The sequence below is a fragment of the Chaetodon auriga genome, chromosome 10 (genome assembly GCF_051107435.1).
Source record: "Chaetodon auriga isolate fChaAug3 chromosome 10, fChaAug3.hap1, whole genome shotgun sequence".
NCBI classification, from domain to species: domain Eukaryota; kingdom Metazoa; phylum Chordata; class Actinopteri; order Chaetodontiformes; family Chaetodontidae; genus Chaetodon; species Chaetodon auriga.
In genome coordinates this window covers 3903281-3922515 of record NC_135083.1, presented here as the reverse complement: position 1 = coordinate 3922515, position 19235 = coordinate 3903281, and the positions used below count along the sequence as shown (strand labels likewise).

The window sequence follows — 19235 nt, the reverse complement described above, 5'->3', positions numbered from 1 at the left end:
GTCTCAACAACTGCTGGATGGATTGCCATGAAATATGGCAGACGAAAATTTGGTCCTTCTCAAGGCGAATGGTGATCTTGACTAGCGCCACCATCAAATTTTTATGACTTAATACCTGCGACTGTGCTTTGATTTAATTGTTAATTAGCAAACGTTAGCATGCAAAACACAACTGTCAAACCTGCTTCACATCAGCATGTTAGAATTGTTACTGCTGGCAAGTTAGCATTTAGCTCAAAGCAGCGCTGTGCTTAAGTGCAACCTCACGGAGCTGCTAAGCTAGCGTAGCTGGAGACTCTTTAGTCTTGTTTTCCTTTCAACAGTTGAAAATCATCTAATTATCTGTCCAACAGTTCTGAATAATCTGTTTCCTCTCAGGATGTCAGTGGAGGACATAAGTGAGGCATCTGGGAAGAGATTTTCTGCCATTAAAGACGAGCACTGACCTTTTCCCTAAGATGAAACACATCTTAATCATGCTTTGCAGGCTGTTAATCTGATGCACTCCACTGTATACGAGGTCTTTGTATGTTCTTAAATCATGCCTGTCATGCTTTCACTGACAACTTAAATCCTGTGCTGAACAAAAGCAGGAATTGTACGAGAGTATTCATTTTTATATCTCCAATTTGATGCACACGAGAGCTCCTGGTTATGTATCTCAGAAAAAGTCTGCAAACATGCTGAGAATGTGATTCATTTAAAGGCGGTGACTAATGCGTGAACACAATTTTAGCCCAAGACGGATTAGATTATAACAGTGTTACCTTGGCAAAGGAATCAGCGTGATCTGTTAACCTCTCATTAGAAATGTAAAATGAGTCAGAAATGTGACAAGATGAGGAGACCGGTGCTCCAGAGGGTGGCGGATGACACATCCCTGGACGTTTATTTTATAAATAGCCAAATGATTACATGGCCTTGACTCCTAACACTGATCCTAATATTTCTCCCGAACCATCCGTCAGGCCAGGTGCCCTTTGGCTTTTGCGATATGGTACCTGAGCATGAACAGGACAGTCTGACAATGTGGAGTGATTTATTAGAGGTTAGCACTGACTCAAAGGTCGACTAGGCAGCTCAGCCAATCGTTTCAAGGTGTCAAGCCTTCAGTTTCTCTATTAAATCAGCCTGTCGGCCGGCCCGCGGCGCTCTGCTTTCACCTGAGGTAATCTCACCAAAGAGCTCGAGCCTGTGAGAACAAGCTGCAGCCATCCAAGGACTGGATGTCACTGCAGCATCATCCTGCAGCGCTGCTTTTTGAATAATTCTGAATAATCAGAGAAATAGCTTGGCTGATGATGTGATAATTGCACTCTCTTCTGCATACGCTCACATCGTTTCCCTGCTGCAGATGTGCAACATCCCCCACCTGAGCACGCAACTTGACCTGCTGCTGACTCTGAGAGAGCTCCCGATCGGCATCGACGACCTGCAGCCCGTGAGTTTACCCCATCACCCACGGAGTCAAATCGAAAGTCACGGATTTTAAAGTCTTTCCCCCTTATACAGCTTGAAACAGGGCAAAACCACAGCCTCCACAGCGCCTGGTGAAACTACCAACATGCAAATTTATTCCATAATGCAAATGCTAATGTTCAGATACATTGTGGCTTTAGACATAAATGAAAAGACCATCTGGGAACGAACCAACATTAATACATGAAAGCTTTTTCCCCTCCAGTTTGAGCTTTATGTTTGAAGTGGAGGGTGAAGCTGTCTCTGTTCTATTTGCAGGATGGTTAAGAGTCTTGAAAACAGAAAGGCATGAGAGGCACTTTAAGACACCTCTCTTCATTTGACGGAGACTAAAAGACGGATCTTAATCAAATCAAGTCCAATTTTTCTGTACGTGGTGCAAAACATACAAAGTTTTTTATCTTTATCAGACACCCAGTGAAAACCCACTTTGAGGATTTCACTGTGAATTTAACTTCACTGAACAAACTTCTGGACTCTCTTCAAAGACCTACACTCTTTAATTAATATGGATGAATTAAGTAGAAAAATACACAAAGCTACAATTTAAATATAGATTATTTATGAGCTTATTTCTGAGATTTTTCTAACCCTTACACACACAGCCAAATGTTTAAGGCTTGGTGTTCATCACTGGTCAGACTGTTCGTTAACACTCTTATAGAGGACTGTAATTTGCTGGCATTAGGGTCTGCAGGATGTGAAGATATTGCAGTCAGACAGCCAGAATACCTCCAGCTCCTCTGTCCTTTGTCTTTTGTTTCGTATGTGATTCCCTCAAGCTTCTGTTCCTTTCAGCATCAGTGCTTCAGTCCTAATCTCTTGTCTGCTGACTGTCTGAGAATGAAGAGAAACAATGGATAAGAATGATGGCACTGTAATCCATTGACTGTGACAGCAATTTCTCTTTGTCTAAAAAACACGGAGACAAACATATCGTGCGCTGGCGAGATGACTCAACAAGAAAGATTAGTGATTTCATTAAGTTTCAATTTACTCGCGGCTTTTTCTCTCTCATGTTTCTGCGCTGTCACTTTGATTTATTGTTAAAAAAGGTCACTTTTGGATCAAACTTTGGTATTTGCATGCAGGTGCTCTGCGATGAAAAGCCTGCTGCTCTCTAATCTACTGTCCACAGCCCTGTGTGTCACTGTCTCACAATACAATGTGCTCAAACATGGAGAGGTGAGGGGACTCTCTGTTGCAGAACACTCTAAATCCTTCGATTCTCTGACACGACAGACTTCTTAAAGCCCGAACATTAAGGAGGATTTGCCCACCACCTGACAGACGGGGCTTGAGGAGAGAAAATTGAGAAGTCACCACCTCAGGGATGTTCGCACCTACAGTGTGCTTGTTGGTGCTAAGTTTCATTGCCGCTGACAATGATGGGTTTTACTCTGTATTTTGAACCCAGCCCTTTTAAACTGTTTGATGTGTTCTGTGTGAAGCTATTTCCCAATATAAATAAGAGAGGCAAAGACTCAGAGCCAAAGCCAGTGATGCAGTAGACAGGAGGAAGAGCTCTGGACAGAGAGGCATCCCCTGAAGCTTGTGATGTACTGAGTGGTAAAACCAAGTGTAGCTTTTTCAGCACTTTCGCTAATCGCACCTGCTTTTTCCAATTAAAGTTACAAAGAAATGGAAGTTAGAGCATCTTTAGCTTCTGTAATGTCACATATTTCTGAGTGAAACTGAAAATGGAGCTGGGATGTAGCCCCAAGAGGGATTTTAAATTGAATCCTTCAGATTGGACTGCAAATCCGCACCCAATCTGTGATATGGAGTTTTGGTGAGACCTGCTGCCCTCCATCTAGTCCCATTTGAGACTTTCTCATCCACTGCATGGGAAACGGCCCCAGAGGGTCCCACAGGACAGCTTAGGGCAGCGGCTGCGTGCTGCTCTTTAATGGAAGTTAACCAGATAACCAATCACACTTCATCCTTTAGTCTTTTATTAAAACTGAAAACACCTCTGATAAATCTCACCTTTGTGTCACTGCGTGGACGTTTGCTGAACGAGCTCATTGTTGCCCCTTGTGGCTGTTGGGGATAAAAACACCCACTAACGGTGGTGAACTAAAAAAATACTGTTGCCAATACCGGTAATAAGCCAAACAGAGGTGAGATTTATGTTTAATCAGAAGCAATTTCAACAGTATTCTTTTGCTTTTATTGGAAAAAAGACTTCACGGGTGAACGCTAACTGGTTGGTCTGGCAAATGTACGTGTGTTTAACTTCCTAACCTCCAGCAAAGAGCAGCACACAGCCGCTTCCCTGAGCTTCTCTACATAAACCACCCAGGACTGTCTCTCATGCCCCGATTGGCTTAGCCTCCATGACCCACATTGTTAGATCAGGTGGTGGAGGACGAGGGAGAAATTAATAAATTAGAGCATGGCTGTCATTTGGAAATGTAAATGATGTAAGATACACCTCCGCTCGCTAAGTCCAAGCATGGCTATGACCCACGAGCTAACGTTTAAGTTTTACATGATAGGAGGGGTTAGCTCGATGCCCACAGTCACATTTGATTGGTTACATTCATTGAGTTCAGGAGGAGTTCAGGAGGAGTTCAGGAGGAGTCGTTCAGAATCTTCTCACAAAACACCCAAAAATGATTTGACATGTTTGTTGGAAACTAAGAGCTAACAGAAGAATTGAACTGATTCCTGCCTTTAACTGATTGAACAGCACATGACACCATGCTTACAATTTGGTGTGTAATGATTGTTTACGCTTTGACATATTTTTGTAAAATTGAACTTTGATTCTAATCAGATGACATTGTAAAAGCAGGTTTTATGAAATCATGCGCTGAGCTGGTTCAGTTGTGTTTTATACCATCCACAGTCATTTCAGTGATGGCACAGATGGTCCTGAGCAAAGCCAGTTGAAATAATAGCTGGAAATCTGCTTTCTCTTCTGCGTAACTGAGGCTGTCCCACTGGTAGGTTTTGGGAACTTATTCTTAAAACAGGAGCATATGGTGGGAGTGTTGCTGCTGGCTGGCATGGACGCTGTTTGGAAAAGCTAACTCTTTGTCAAGGACTACGATTCCCACAGCATCAACTCGTTTTTCCTCCAACACACCGTTGGCAAAACCTAAAATCCCACTTTCATTTCTTCTCAGTATGATTTCTATCCATATTCAACAGGGTCTGTTCAGATCTGGTTAAACAGGGAAACTGTGTGATATTCTAGAGGGATATTTGTACTTGACACAATTGCATACCAAATAATAATCCTGCCAAACAACCAAGCCCTGATTATTCATTTTATGAGGTCAAATGAGGTGCTGTGAGATGGCTGTTTATCTTTATAATGTAAAATACTAAGGCCTTGAGTTATTTTTGTCTACACTTTGTCAGCGCAGAGAGCCCCAAAACAAGCTTCAGCCTCATTCTGCTTAAATTTCACAGTTGTTGTGTGGAGAAATGAATGCGAGAGCCTGTATGCGGTCGGATTACAGAACAAAATGACTTTGCTGTGTGCCCCTGTGTTTGTCTTCCAGCTGATTAACCAGAAGATCAGAATGTGCACGCAGCTGAACAACTGCAGGTCATTTGTTTCCGTGCTGGAGTACCTCCTCGCCATTGGCAATTACCTCAACGAGAACGCCAGAAAGGGAAAGGCCAAGGGATTCCGCCTCTCCTCCTTAACTAAAGTACGACTCCACCGCTGCTGCCTGACCTTTGATTGAGTTGCAGCACGAGGCTAATAAGACTACTCATTGATATACACAGCAGGGCTTCTCTTCCTTCAACTCTCTCTCGTCATTTCTGCGGCGGCCTCGCTGGTTCGCTCAGGTCTTTGATACAGTCCGTCTGACAGATGTGATTGTGTCGGTACCTGCCGTCGCAGGAGAAATTAAACTTTGCACAAAGTGTGGTCGCTCGTGGGTGAATGTCTTAGAAGTGAACCATCATTAAGTGCAGTCAGACAGTCAGTGGATCTTTTCAATGGAGCTAAATGTGTGAGCCTCTTCTCTGGTTTATTTAAAGCAGCGGTTCTCAAACTTTTGTCCCCCCTTCATAACTTGCTCATACCCTCCAACTCAGTCATTAACACCTGTGGAAGCAACCAATAAAAAAGGATCCGAGATTCATTGAAGTGAAAGAAAGGTCAGAACGATAGTGTCAGCGAACTCTTGTTGGTTTATTATCTCAACATAAATCATGTTAACTCAACTTTCACTCCATATGTTTAGCCTGGTCATCCACGCCCCTCTTGCAGTGGCTCTATGTCCACCCAGGGGGGCCCACCCCCAAGTTTGAGAACCACAACACTTTGACCCATTGGGAAATATGCTAATTTGCCTTCTTGCTGAGATGTAGATGAGAGGATTGATACCTCTCTTGTATCTGTTCGGTATTCATGAAACTGGAGCTTGGAGACAGTTAGCTTAGCTTAGCATAAAGGCTGGAAATGGGGGGAACAGCTAGTCTGGCTCTGTCTGAAGGAAGCAAAATCCACCAACCAGCCTTTCCAAAGCTCACCAGTTAAAAAGTTGGATCCCATTTGTTTAATCTGCACAAAAACCAAAGTATGAAGGGGACGACTACATCTTGGCTGGTAGCAGTGACTTCCTGGAGTCAACATACGCGATGCCCAGCCAAGAAGTAGTCCAGCAGGTAATCCAAAAGGAAAGCAAAACATGGTGTTCTCACACCTCGGAGGAAACAGACAAGACATAACCTGATCATTAATGAGCTTCAGAGGTGATATTGTTTCTTTTAGGCAGAGCTAGGCTAACTGTTACAGCCTGTTTCCAGCATTTGTGCTAAGCTAAGCTAACTGGCTGCTGGCTGTAGCTTAATATTCACTGCACTAATGTGAGAGTGGTCTCAATCTTCTCGTCCAACTCTCAAGCGAAGAAGCGTGTTTCCCAGAATGTTGAACTACTCCTTTCAAAGTTCAGCATTGTTGGACAAATAGTTTTTAAGTGTTTTCTGGGCTTTGTGAGAGTCTTTTCTGCCTCGTGCTGAATTTATTTTGAACCACTCTTTTGTGTGCAGGTCTCTCTTCTGGGAGGTTTAAGGGGCAGCGCTCTTGGCACAGAAGTAAAACGTCCTCTGCTCCTTTTAATGAAGCCGAGGCCTCGCGTTCCCTCCGAGGCGTTTCCAGGTCTAATTGAGAATAGTAAACTGTTGCTGCTTCAGACAGACTCTCATCAAATTAATGGCCGACTGCTTCCCAGAAAAATGTATTGAATTTATCTCAGACCTTTTTGATTCTTGCTTTTCACTTGTGAGCATGGATACTTGCACGTCTTGCACATATAGTCCTCAGAGGCCTCAGATTGGTAAACAACATAACTGAGAAAAAGACCATGAATGTCTATCATAGGATTAGAGCGGCCATGCTTGCATTTCAATTATATAGCAGCGTGAAGTGCAACATGGCTTGAATTGCAGAGTGATAATTAACATTTTACACAAACGTATGAAAGCACAGTTACTGCTGCGACTACTAATTAGTCTGAACAATAATGAAAAATACCTACATAAACACAGTTTTGGAAGAAGTACTCAGATAATAATAATAATACGTCATTTTTATTTGGTTGACAAATATTTGGTATTATTAATCTTAATCTGCAAAGTAATCTAAATTACAGATATTAATGTGGTGGAGTAAAATGTGCAATATGTTGCTTCTGAACTGCCATGGAGAAAAATTATAAAGTAGCATAACATGGAAATAATCAAGTCTGATAGAAATTCCAAGATTTAATGGCTGCATTCTGCTTCTGCGTGCTTTGTTATCTTGTCCTGTCCCTGGCCTTCAGGAAAGAGGCTGCGCTCACAGGCGTAGCGATCACAGTACACATCTGTCTCGCTTCCTTTGTGTTCTAAGTCCTTGTGTCCTTGGACCACAGGTTAGTGCTGTTCTCTCACTCTGTGCTTCCTCCATTCGCAGCTCTCCCAGCTCCGTGGCAGAGACAGGAAGTTCACCTTGCTCCATGCCCTTGTGGAGCAGATCGTGTTGCATGAACCGTGCTTGGCCACTTTTACCCAGGAGCTGGCAGAATTTGAAACTGTCCCGGGAGGTATTTGCTAACCAAGATTTGATCAAAGCTGAAAAAAATGTGTGGTGCTTTCCAGTTGAGGTCTGTTAAGTGAAATGTGTATTTTCTGTGTGTGTGTTGCTGTTTTTGTCCTATCTTTTGGATAGCTTCCATCAAAGGCCTGACCGCAGAGGTAGATGGTGAGTAGATCACGTTTTACTACTGCGTCCAAAGACTGTTCTTCTCAAATTTGCTGAGGTTTCTGGAATACTGACCCTACTTTTTGTGCTAATGTAAGTCATTTGTGAGGAAGTGTGATAGTAGAATTTACTAGATCCTTCTGCAGTAGTATCAGTATACTGTGAACACCACGCTCTCATTGTCTGGGGAATATATGGGCTCAATCCAATATATTTCCTGTATGATGACTTACAAACAGTCGCCACAAGCACAAATACAGCACATCACAGGATCACACAGGAGACAGCATCTGATTTAAAGCAGCTATTTGCTTCACTGGTCAAATATGATGGATGATAACCAAGGTGTGTGTTTTGCTTCAGTCCTGAAGAATGAACTGCAGAAAGTCATTCAGTATAGCAAAACCTCCAAGAAGAGAAACGCTGGAATTCAAGAGCCCAACTTCTCCAAAGACCTGAAGGTGAAGTAGTATATCTTGTGTTCATTATTTATTTACGCATTAATTTAAAGGTACAAAGTGTCTTCTTGTAAAAAAAAAAAACACGGTATTGATTGCATTCACTGTTTCTCACACAAATGAACTGTTTGCTTCTCCTCGTCTTTTCTTGGCATGTTGCCGCCTTTTATGGAGCATTTCATCCACAAGGGATGCAAACGAACGTGAATACATGATTTGGATATGCACAGATAACGCGCTCTCAGCAGAAATGAGCAGCATCCAAATCAGATTTTTAACCCCCTCCCACCACCTGATTGATATAATTTTCCACAAAGCACTTCGTCTCACACAGCCCTCATACACACTGATAACAGACTCATGTCAATTTAGCATAAACGTCCATAAATCAGTCTAAAATTTACAGAATAAAGCTGCTTAATGACATCAGGTATTGCCTTGGTATTGGTGATTGTCTGCACACTGTAAAAAGAAACAGTTATGAGCTAAAACAGCACGACTTCCCGTGCAGATCTGCCAAAATAAAAGAAAAAAAAAAAAAAAAAAGGCGTTAAACTTGAAACAGAGAGCTGTTTGATATTCACACATTCATCCTGTGCAATGTTTCATCAGTTTTCACCAGATCTGTTTGGAAGACTGATGTTGCACAGCTGTTATTTTCACTTTATGAGCCATGAACTGAATTCTGGAACTTTGGATTTTAGAGGAGCTGAAGTTAGGGACCGTCTCTAAAGTGCATACAAAGTGGCGACGACATTCAGCCATTGTTGGGTGTTGTAATGACATAGGAGCTAAGATGACCCTTATTAGTGATAACTGATTCATATTTTAGGATCAAAATGGCGTAAGCGTGGACACAGAAATTAGCTAGCAGCTCAAACTGAAGCTATAGCCGAGTGAATGAATGAGATGAGCCCTCTTGACAAAATACATAGTAGTCATTTTGTGACTCTATTCTGTTCATTCAGATGCCATTTACATCCCATTACGTATCAAATTATCATCCTCACCCATCAAAAGACTGCTCTACAGTGCCACTAGTGGTCAAAACCCCTAGTTGTGGTTTTATGGGTAGCCAGGCTAGCTGCATCCCCCTGCTTCCAGGCCTTATGCTGAGATTCATAGAGCTAGATTCATAAAACTCTTATTCAAACCATTTCCAGAGAACAGATTTTCAGTTTTTTAGACAAAACATTACTTTCTTTGCCTTCTCTAATTGTAAATAAAATCAAATGTACATTATTTACGAGCATGCAGCTGGATCCAGCTCACAAATACATTTGGACAAAAATTTAGAAACGAGGTTCAGGTTCAGGTTCGGTCACGTCCGCTGGGCTGAACCGTCAACGGTGAGACTCAAATTTTATCATAACTGCTGATTGCATGATGTGTGTGTCTGTGTTAAAACGATCCACCTTTGGCGTACATAACACAATCCCTTTTGGTCATTCACAAGGTGCCCACACATCAGGGTAAACAGCCTTTGTGAGATGGAAACACACACTCAGGTCTTCAGGTTTGGGTCGGGATGGTTCCCGCTCTCTCAGTCTTGGGTCGGGTTTGGGCTAAACGAATGAACAAACTCACCCGAGTTCTTTGTGCTTTTCTCTGTAACTCAGATGGCGATTGAGAAGTACGGCAGGGATCTTTCGGCATTGACGAAGACGTGTGAGGAGATGAAGGAACTCTACTCTGTCATACTGGTAATCCTTGAGTTATTATTTCAATATCTCTTTTGTACAGCCTCAGAGATGGATTGTCTCCCATCCCAGTAGTGTGTAGATGGCCCTCTTCAATTATTTGTCATCGTATCTCCTCACCCTACGCTGGGAGAGCACATACAGTATATTTCAGAGGAAGAAGTCCCCAAGGTTACCTCCTCTTCACTAGGTGTCCTTTAGGGCTTACAAAAGGACATTGTATATCTGATATATGGTGCACAGCCTTGGCCTCCACATCATTTAACAGCAAGCATCACTGATTTGCAGCTCTGAAAAATGGTTTCTGTTGGGTAATTTTTTCAGGATTAGTGAACAATTGCCGCTGTCTCCTGTAGCCACAGAGCACGAGAGACAAGTTCATCCTGACCCTTAAAGTGTGACGGCACGTCGATGGATGGTCTGCACGACATTAAAAATGAGGATCTGTTAGAGCAGCAGGGTATCTGATGTGGGACCAGCTGCATTCAGTGGCATCTCATGTTGGTACCACGTTACATTCATACTTAATGATTTAAGCTGTGTCCCATGTTGGCTGGACTATGATATTCTTCAATGGTTTTGTCCGAGAGTCAACAGATCAACAGATTTAGTGGACGTGCTGCTCCCTCTGTAGTTTTTTTTTTTTTTTTTATCACACTGTCTATAAAGGAGGACATTTTCTTTGCTCACTAACCTGGTTAGATTAGTTTTATAGAGCTCAAGCCTACTTTTGACATCTTAACAGGTGCTATGTCTTTTTTTATGGAGTCCCCACCTAAAACAATCAATACAAAAGTAGTGCCTATTTTCTCACCTTCCCCATATCTCTATGGACAATCCATCATCGTAGACTGTGTTTGAGCACTCGGATATTATAGCGTGAGCTGCGAGCTGCTATGGAATTGTGTTATATTAGACCCACAATTAGATTCCTGTCCACTGCAAACTTTTTCCACTTCAAAGTGAGCGCACAAAAAATAATAAGCATAACCGTTCATAACCAACAGCACCATGTTCACAGGATAAAGGAGTAGTCCGACATTTTGGTAAAACTGCTTAGTAGCCCTAGTAACCCTAACCCTAACCCTAACCCAGAGATTGAGATTAGAAATGAAAAAACTGACTCACATCTGTGCGGTAAATAAGGAGCTACAGCTACAGTATTAGCTTAGCTTAGCATAAAGACTGGAAACAGGGGGAAACGACTAGCCTGGGTTGCTTCTGCAGGAAATCAATATCTCCGACAAAAATTTAGTTTGTTTTCCTCCTGTTTGATTTCTTGATATTAAGCTAAGCTAATTGGCTGTTAGCTGTAGCATTTAGCATATGAACATGTGAGTGCCGTTAAAGAAAACCAACAGGGATAAGAGGAAATGTCCACCACATGTAACTCAGACTGTGCCCAACAAGTGAAGGTAATGTCTACGCGTTCCCTACTTTAAGTAAGTTTCTGATAAGCACCAGATTTCTAAGAAACTTGTGCAGGAAATCCACCATCCTCTGATAGTACTATTAACATGTTTGACAGCAAAATTTGCTGTGACGGACACTTAACATTTGACAAGAAAAACAGGATTAGTGAAGAATAAACTTTTAAATCCCCTTTTTTAGACTTTCTTTAAAAATTTAAAGTGGTGTCAGGGTTGCTTGTTGCTTTATTTGAGGCATAAACCCTTTAGGAATAAACCTCATTAAAGCAGCCTGCTTGAATTAACTTCAAAAAAGGTTCTTTTCAGTCAGTGTAAATGAAAAATCAATGACAAACGAACGCTCTTGAGATAGCATTTGTTACGTGAGTTACATAATTTGTAGATATGGAAGATCAAAAAGACTCCGGGGGGCATCTTCTCCCAGACAGGTATTTTTTAATATAGCTTCATTTCGGTGTAAAAACTACATTTAACACTTTACTCCCAAACTGGGTTGGTTTATGCATAATCGTACTGTACATATGAAACCACATTAAAACACCTGTCCTCAGGGGGGATTGACTCCCTTTAAAGCGTCTTTCCCAAACGATGAGATTTCTCATTCTTAACATTAATCCCTCCTTCAGGTGTTATTGAAAACTCTCCGGCTGTGGCCTTTTAAAACCTAACAAGTTGACCTTTAACTTCAGTGTCTCCTTCAGGCCAGGAGTTGTTTTTAATCACCGGGAGTCATCGCTGCATGTTTCACCGCGTGGCCGCCCGCTCTCCTCCTGCATATACAATAAAGCCTTTGTGGGGACGGTGCAGAAAATGATTGAGACTGACTGGGCTGTGGTGTTGTGCAGGGGAGCGGTAGGCTGGGGAAAAGGCGTCATATTGAGTCACATCTTGTCATGGCGGGGGAGAATTCATAATGATGCCCTTGAATAGCCAACATACAAATTTATTAAACATAGAAGGAGCTTATAAAATGTTTTTTTGGGGGGAGGGTCGGGGTTTATTGTGACGAGGTCTTTTTCTGTCGTTGCTCTGGAGGCATGATTTTAAAAAAAGTATTAAACAGAAAGAGACATTTTATGTAACATGCTTTGCTGTAACATATCCTCTCTAAAGTGATGCGGTCGGATACGTCGCACACCTTCTCATAACACTAAAAGCCGACAGCTACGTCACATTCCCGCTTTCCCTTCACATTATACACATCTTTGATACACCAAGTCGCTAAGACGCGATAGAACAAAATCGATTTCACCTCGCCGACTGCAGATAAGGTGCTTTGAATCTCAAGCGAAGAGCTCAAACCTGCAGATTAAAGATGATACGGGACGCTTCTGCTGGGGGTAATGAACATTTCAGTATGCGGCCTTATAACTTTATTTGTATCTTTAAAGTTAACAGTGGATATGTAAGTGCTACATAAAAACGTAATAAATTGTTTATCTATCTGTTTTTATGGGTGCCCACAGGAGGAGTTAGAGATGTTATATCTGTTTGCTGCTACATTGCAGTGTGTTATAAACCATTTATTAAACACTTACACTATATAGTGCATATAAATGCTAAAAAGGGAGGGTTAAAGTGTAGAGTTACTTTTGCTTTTTGCACATATAGTTCACTGTAGGGGTGTAATTCCACTTAAAACTTTTGAAAATACCTTCAACTACTGAAATTGGTGGATTCAGTGTACCATTTATGCATTTCTAATGGCAGCATGGAGAAATCGAAAGCTCTGAATTTGTTTTGTTATTTTCTAGCTGAGCATTTACCACCACGGTACGATACACCTGGAACCAAAGCAACCAGTAGCCAATCTCATTATCCTGCTTATCCTCACTCGTTAAGGTGGAAACACATTGATTCATAGAACAGGAACTCCCTTTATTCTAACAAAGGCAGTTTGAAGCGTGACTGTGGATTTGATGTTTTTACGGAGCGCAGCACGTGTCCGTGAAAATGCATGCAAAAATTTAACATGCACAGAAAACAACAAGGCTGATTAGCTAAACCAAAGACGATGTCCACAAACTAATACAGCATCAATAATTAAATGACTAATAAAGAGCTAATATGCTGCTAATATGCAGCTCGTTAAAGGCGACTGTGTGTACCTTAATATGAAGTGTTACCAAAACCTCTTTTGCCTCGGGTGGTAAGAGAAAGCACAAAATATTGAGGGAAAGTATGCAAACAGGCTTATTTGCACATCTGATGTGAGAGTGTTATGTATTATGGAGCAGAGGCAATAATCAGCCCTCATCCCGTTTTGCAATCAGGGACTTTCTGAGAGCAGGTGTCTCACACCTGTGTGAACCTTTCAGGGAGACATGCTAATATTAAGACGCTAACTGTCAGCAATTACACTGTGGAAGCACGAAGAGACCTAATAGAGACATTTCCCTGCCTGTGTAACTGTTCATAATCTGGTTTAATGATTGATTATTACTAATGTTGCTAATTTTAAGTGATTAATTGAAGTCAGTTTTGGAAAATATCTAAAACCTGTTTGAGTAATTCTAGCAGTTTAATTTCATCATTTTGCCTTTAAGCTTTAAATATTGTAATAAATTCATTTCATAAGTCTATTTATTTATTTATTTTTGTGGAAATTGAGGCAAAATGAAGTTTCTGTTTTTTAGTCCATGTTTTAATGAAAGGTTTCTTGGTTGAGTATACTGAGGAACTGACCATTCATAGCAAATGGTTGCACATTTAGATTTGGTGGGAAAGGTTCTGCTTTTTGAGAGAGATCTCATCCCAAACAGGAGGGAGGATCCTGCTGGGAGAGCTAATCATGGCTGAATCAGTTAATACAAGCTCGACCTCGGTGCCCTGCCTGACATAATGCTTCAGTCCCAGTGTTAAAAATTACCACCTTGCCTTTATCAAGCTACCTGTGGCGATGTTAAATAAAGCCCTCTTTCTGTTCAGTTTAAATTCCTCCATGCAGAGATGTGTGGCTTTGATTCAACACCTTGAAACTTGAGACCTTGAAGCTGTACTTGTTTGGCTCTGCTGTTGGTCAATGACATTATATCTTCCTCCAGAAAACCTCAATCTGCCCACACCAACCAAAATAGCTGTTGTGGCCATGAATATTTCATTATAAAGAAATAATTTGACATTTGGGGAACTAAGCTTTTTCATGGTCTTGCTGTGAGTTAGGTGAGATCATTTATACCACATCTGTCTGGTGAATATGAAGCTACAGCCAGCAGCTATAGTTAGCTTAGCCTAGCATAAAGACTGGAAACGGGGGGGGGCAGCTAGCCTGGCTCTGTCCAAAGGTAACAAAATCCTGCTACCGGCACCTTTAAAGCTCACTAATTAACATTTTAAAAATTGAACAATAAAGACAATTCACTGTTTTCTGGGGGGTCATGTGCTGGACTATTTCTTGGCTGGGAGCAGTGACTTCCTGGGGGTCTGGACCACCTAACTGGCTGCTGACTCCAGCTACATTAGCACTCACTGAACAGGCATAAGAGTAGCTTCAAGCTTCTCGTTTACCTAAAAGAGCAAAACGGGCTAAAGCGTGAGACGATGCCAGTAAAGCTAACGTCTGCCAACAGTCAGTGAGGGACACCGTTTGGAAATGCTGGTAAATGTCTTATTTGGGGCTGTTTAATACAGTGAGCACATTAAACATATGAACAGCATAAGGAAATATAACAGCTTTTAAATGTCTGAAACATAATAAGACGTAAAGAAAATGAGGAGAGACTGAGAGCAGCGTAGTGTGAGCCTGCACAGTCAACAGCATACAATGAGCCAATTAGCACACTTAACCACTGTGACCCTTTCTGATAAAGTTTGACTTTAAAATTATTAACATTTTTATGCCACTGACCCTTAACCACTGAGGTATATGTACTAATTCGCCAGTGCACGTCTGCCTCGGTGTTTAAGTACACTCAAGGAATGGGCTGCATGCTGAGAAAGTATATGAGATAATTATACGAGAGGACCATTGTTGAGAAGAGAATGCACGACCCAGCCAGCAGCTCACTAACGGGAGTGAAAGCAGTTGTTAATTGTAAAATATGTTTTACAAGCTGCAAGGTCTGAGACTGTAATTGACATCAAGCTAAAGTTTTGAATTTCCAAGTCACTCATCGTGTTTTTCTCTTGTCAAGGTTAAATTCGGAGAACCGGCGGATCAAGACTCTCAGGAGTTCTTTGGGCTGATCTGTCAGTTCGTCCACGACTTCAAGAGGGCCCACGCTGAAAGTCTATGAGTTACACTGTACAGAGCACAAATTGGTAGTCACTGAGGCTGCAGAGATGCTTATCAAACAAACCACACAGATTCTGTCTTCTTAGTCGTAGTTCAGAGAGGATATAATGTGTAACGCAGTATTTGGTGTTGAAAGCTGTTTGTGTTTTCCTCCTGTGTTGTTGTACAGATGTCTTATCTTATACCGGACACTGGATGTGACTGATTGAGCAGTCCGACAGTATGAAGTGTACAGTGATGCTAATGCACCTGGACTACAGGATGTCAGTGGAAATCGATTTTGTGAATATAAAACTGGTCTGTGTCACATTACTTCATGTCAGAGGGAGTTTCGATTTGAGTCGACTTCAACTTTACTGAATTTCTGTTTTGAGGTGAATCGGTGATGAAGGATTTCACAGCAGCACTGGGATGCTGAAGTGTGCTGATGATGATGATGATGATGATGATGGTGCCCACTGCTCTGTGCTGGCAGAGGAACAGAATAGACAGCACTTCAGAGGCCGGCTGAGGCTGGTGCTCTTCAGCTGCGTGATTATTTTGAACATGCAATCGAGCTGCGGTCAGGGACGTTTCCTGTCCCAGCTCTCCACGAGGAGCTCCAAGGTCGCCCCTGATTAAGGACAACATCTGCACTGTGGTGACGACATGATGAGAAGCACAAAACTGCCCATTCAAATGTTTGAAAAGTAGCTGTAGCGCTGGTTAGACCTGATTCATGTGTTTCGTTTGCGTTTGACATTTTAATCAGATGACGACAAAAGCACTGTTTGCAGCTGTAACCGTGGACCACGGTGCTGTAATGAACCAGGCCGCACACTGAGCAGGAAAAGTCGCACATTTTCTTGTAAAGGGAGGAAACAGAGATTTTAATTAAAACTTTGCATCTGCAGAAACTGGTGATACATTAACAGGAAACATGCGAAACTACTTCATTAAATGTTTCCTTCACAGAGCTTCATCTTATTATTCTTTCCATTTCATTTTTTCTACATTTCCAATTTGTCAAAATCGGAGCTGGACGGATCATTAATGCTTTTTTTCCACCCTGATGTAATATCTTTGTACCGCTTTTGAAATTAAAAAGAGATAAGTGACCCAACACAAAGCATGTACACAAAATCAACTCTAGAAGCCAAGTTCAAATTATACGGGTTTCCATTTTGTGTCTTACTTTGGAATTAGTTTCACATTTAACGAGATGCAGATAAATATGCAGTTATGCATTTATGGTCCCCTCGTTTAACGCCACACTCTGAGTGTCTACGCTTTCATTTCGTTTTTCAAACACTTTGTTATTATGAGGATTAAACTTCAGTTTGCACGAGCTCTGCTGTGCCCTGCTTTCACTTCTGGCTTTCAGGGTCATTGCTGGGTTTTTCGAGGTCTGTGTTAAAAAAGGTAAGACATTCAATTTCACTTCTCCCCATTTTTAAAGGACTTTTCTAAACCATTTTGTCCTGATCAGCTCTGCAAGTTTGACATGCATTTACGGCATCAGTGGTGTGAATTCCTGGTCTTTGAGGAAGGCAGAATGTACAGCTGGAGCAGGAATCTGCTGGTGCGAATGTGTTATCATCATTATTCCTCTTGTGAGAACCAAATTTGAACAAATGTTTGCAGCATCATATTAACTTGAACTTAGTGACCGAAATCATTACACACTAACATTTAAACTGCTCTCCTGCATGTGTTTTCTGTGTTTCCTCTTCTGCCTTTGTTTTGTTTTGTTTTTTTATTTTCATGCTTTCATTGCACGCCAACTTCTCCAACCTGCCTCCTGGTTTCGTGCTGTGAACAAACATCATCATTAACGTTACAGTTTTTCGTGCCTCTGAGGACCAATAAAGGCCAAAAAAGGCTTATCTTATCTTACCTTATCTTAAAACCTAGATTTCAAAAAAGTTGGGACACTGTGTGAAATGTAAATAAAATCAGAGCCAATCATTTGGAAACAAAATGAAATGTTTACTGACAACAATTTTACGTCTTCCTTCATCCTATCATGTGTTCACAAAGTGGTGAACCTCGCTCCATCCTCACTTGTGAGTGGCTGAGCCTTTCCAGGATGCCCCTTTCATACCCAATCATGATACTCCCACCTGTTACCAATGAACCTGTTTACCTGTGAATGATCCAAACAGATGTTTTTTTTGGAGCGTTCCACATCTTTCCCAGTTTTTGAAACCTGTTGCTGCATCAGATTCAGAATAATCAGATATTTACAAAAATCAATGATACTGATGAGGTCAAACATTAAATATTTTGTCTTTGAATTGAGTATATGTCCCAACTTCTGTGGAGGGACTCGTCGGAAAAGCGCCGGTGTTACTAACAACATTAACAATGGCTCCATTCTGCCGAAGTCTCCCAGTAAACTGAGGCAGTGTGACAGAGAGCCAGCCTGAAACACCTGCAACACGTCAAAACGTCTGCAGTGAAAAAATGTTGTGTTGTTTTGGTCGCAGGGATACAGTTACCTCTTTCATTTTTGTGATTGCTGAGCGATGCTGCATGAATTAATGCCGTATGCAGATTTGTATGTGGTGCCATGTTGGACTCCATTAGAGGTTTGGCAGGTTTGCTCTGAGTGTGCCGCCTGTCTAATTGGCAGCTGAGGGAATAAAACAGATTCACATTTGACCAAAAAGCACACACATTTCAACGGATTCAATGTACCTGCCTATGAATATAAAGCTGCTCTAATCAAAGGTGTTGACCGCAGATCCAATGACCACTGTCGAGTGAAAGGTGATGCTCAAAGTGAAGAAACTACAGATGAAGGTTCATTGACATTCAGCACAACCTTGAAACTAATAAGGACAAACGTAGCACAAGAGCGACAACGTCCACATAGCAAGGTGGCCGAGGTGGATGGACGGGTCAAACACACCTTGAACAGTGTGTGAAACCAACAGTCAACTTTGATTTAAGTTAGTTTAATCTTACCCACAATCTTTCCTAAACCTAACCACGGAGTTTTGGTTCATCCCAGCCAACTCGAAATGTTCCAAAACATTCCTGGAAACTTCCTTACGGGTTTCTCTTTGGTAACTTTCCCACAGCGTTCTAAGAAAGTTATGCAAATGTTTTTGGTCAATGAAACATTCCCAAAACATTCTAATAACCACATGAATTCATGTTTTTTTCAGGGTAATTTTAACAACGTTCCCCTGAGGTTCCCTCCTGGTAGCCTTTTAACTAACCCCCCCATAACGTTCCAAGAATGTTTCGCTTTTTTGTTTGTTCAACATAACATTGATGCATATTTATTTTTGCTAACATGACCGTGGAATGAGAAAGACGGTGTTTGTGATGCAGGCCAGGAAAACAGTTCCAACTGAAATACATTAGTTTAGCAGATCACCAGAAACCAACCTCCGAACGCATGCTAATGTTGCTACGTGTCATCTGGTTATTCCGCCTAAACAAGCACCTTCAGCGGTGATAATATGTCAGCGTTCTGTTTGCAGCTTGTTGTGCCGCCCTGTGAGACTAAGAAATCAAGAGAAATATTCTAAATTGCTGATTCAGAAAATCTCTCCTCAGACAAAATGTTAAAACATGAAGGATAGAGGCTGCCTCTGCCAGTGACTGACAGCTGGTATCTCTGATTGCCTCTGGCCTATTGCCTGTATTACTGCGTAGAGAAGTGGTACACGCACTACTTTGGATTTATGTTTAATTAGTGTAAAAGTATATACAATGAGCCTGTGCCTTTTT

The 19235-nt window shown here is 41.6% G+C and overlaps 1 protein-coding gene across 1 annotated transcript in view; it reads left to right on the top strand.

Moving 5' to 3' along the window:
* LOC143327400 (uncharacterized) overlaps positions 1 to 16022 on the top strand; it is a 29120-nt gene extending 13098 nt beyond the window's left edge. The window contains exons 11-17 of the mRNA XM_076741701.1: positions 1355 to 1441; positions 4995 to 5147; positions 7403 to 7532; positions 7658 to 7690; positions 8054 to 8151; positions 9768 to 9851; positions 15412 to 16022. Coding sequence (XP_076597816.1) covers positions 1355 to 1441; positions 4995 to 5147; positions 7403 to 7532; positions 7658 to 7690; positions 8054 to 8151; positions 9768 to 9851; positions 15412 to 15513 — 687 coding nt within the window. The 3' untranslated portion in view covers positions 15514 to 16022. The remainder of the gene's footprint in view (positions 1 to 1354; positions 1442 to 4994; positions 5148 to 7402; positions 7533 to 7657; positions 7691 to 8053; positions 8152 to 9767; positions 9852 to 15411) is intronic.
* The last annotated feature ends 3213 nt before the right edge of the window (positions 16023 to 19235 follow it).